Source organism: Sinocyclocheilus rhinocerous, unplaced genomic scaffold, assembly GCF_001515625.1.
Source record: "Sinocyclocheilus rhinocerous isolate Xijiao unplaced genomic scaffold, SAMN03320098_v1.1 scaffold504, whole genome shotgun sequence".
In the NCBI taxonomy this organism is placed as follows: domain Eukaryota; kingdom Metazoa; phylum Chordata; class Actinopteri; order Cypriniformes; family Cyprinidae; genus Sinocyclocheilus; species Sinocyclocheilus rhinocerous.
The window spans coordinates 1938899-1940305 of record NW_015645076.1 but is presented as its reverse complement, the minus strand read 5'-3'; the positions used below and the strand labels follow the sequence as shown (position 1 = coordinate 1940305).

General features: G+C 37.0%; 1 protein-coding gene across 1 annotated transcript in view; it reads right to left on the bottom strand.

Moving 5' to 3' along the window:
- Positions 1-1407, bottom strand: part of LOC107705591 (serine/threonine-protein kinase 24-like) — a 36428-nt gene that overhangs the window by 11384 nt on the left and 23637 nt on the right. Inside the window, exon 4 of the mRNA XM_016508942.1 lies at positions 836-941. Coding sequence (XP_016364428.1) covers positions 836-941 — 106 coding nt within the window. The remainder of the gene's footprint in view (positions 1-835; positions 942-1407) is intronic.

Sequence of the window (1407 nt, the reverse complement as noted above, 5' to 3'; positions counted from 1 at the left end):
CAATGTATTTTGGCTATTGCTACAAATATACCCCAGCGACTTAAGACTGGTTTTGTGGTCCAGGGTCACATATTTGGCGTGACAATTCGGTGTAATAAACATTTTAATTTGAAAGAACTGCAGTAAATGTCTCTGTTCAGACCAACCAAACATTTGCATGCTATCATTGAGACAGATTTTCTTTTTTTGGGCAAAAAAAAAAAAAGTGTGTGTTCTATTCTTTTCCATCCCACTGTGAAGAAAACTGGCCAACCAATATTATCTGCATTTTAGTAAAATGTCAGAGCAGCTGCTGTTACCTAAAATCATGACTTGGTGGTGCTCATGAACAGTGTATTTTGCTAAACAAAAGTGAATAGCAGAGGAAGAATCCAGAACTGGGTCTCCTGTCTCTGTACTCTTGTATTTAGTGTTATTTTGATAAACACTATTGCAAAAAATAAAAAATAAAATTCTGAACACCATTTCAAAAACATTTAAATACTGTTTTACTTTCTTTCTTCACAGTGACAAGAAGTTGCTCAGCATTTTGTGTAAATAAAGTAATAATAACAGACTATTTCCGTGAAAATGAAGCTGTACAACTGATAATGTATACTTGCTAATAGTTATAACTGCTAATAGTTATTTTATATATGTTGTAAACACAGACAAAACCTCCTCAGAAGTGTTCAATGTAGAAGCTTTGTAAATGAAACTTTGCGTCTCGGTGGACAGATGACTCCAGACAGTTGCAAAGGAGATCTGAACTTGAAATGTTCTCTTTCATTTTTGTGTGCAATATGCATAAGATGGTGGTCTAAGGTCAAGATTACCTTGATTCTACCATCCATACCTTTGATGTCTCTGTGGATCTTCTTCTCAGAGTGTAGATACTCCAGGCCTTTCAAGATCTCTCTCAGGATGGTGGCGATCTGCGTTTCGTCTAAAGCACCAGGCTGCTTTGTGTACAGCCGTTACCGGGGAAACCGCAATATTTCAGCGCTCCTAAAGCGCTACCTCGTGGCAGAGAATGAATTTGCATTTCCAATAAGCATTTCTTTGTGTTTATGGTCAGATCAATTCAAATATCAACCCATGTTTTTACGCAGAAATCACATAGAGTTGTACTGTCTCTGTGGATCTTCTTCTCAGAGTGTAGATACTCCAGGCCTTTCAAGATCTCTCTCAGGATGGTGGCGATCTGTGTTTCGTCTAAAGCACCAGGCTCCAGCTGAAAGAGAACAATGATCAAACACAAGCCCTAGCTGATCATGACAACAAAAAAATACAAGTGCTGTCAAATCGATTAATCGCGATTAATCGCATCCAAAATAAAAGTTTGTGTTTACATAATATATGTGGTTGTACAACCACATATATTATGTAAACACAAACTTTTATTTTGGATGCGATTAATCGCGATTA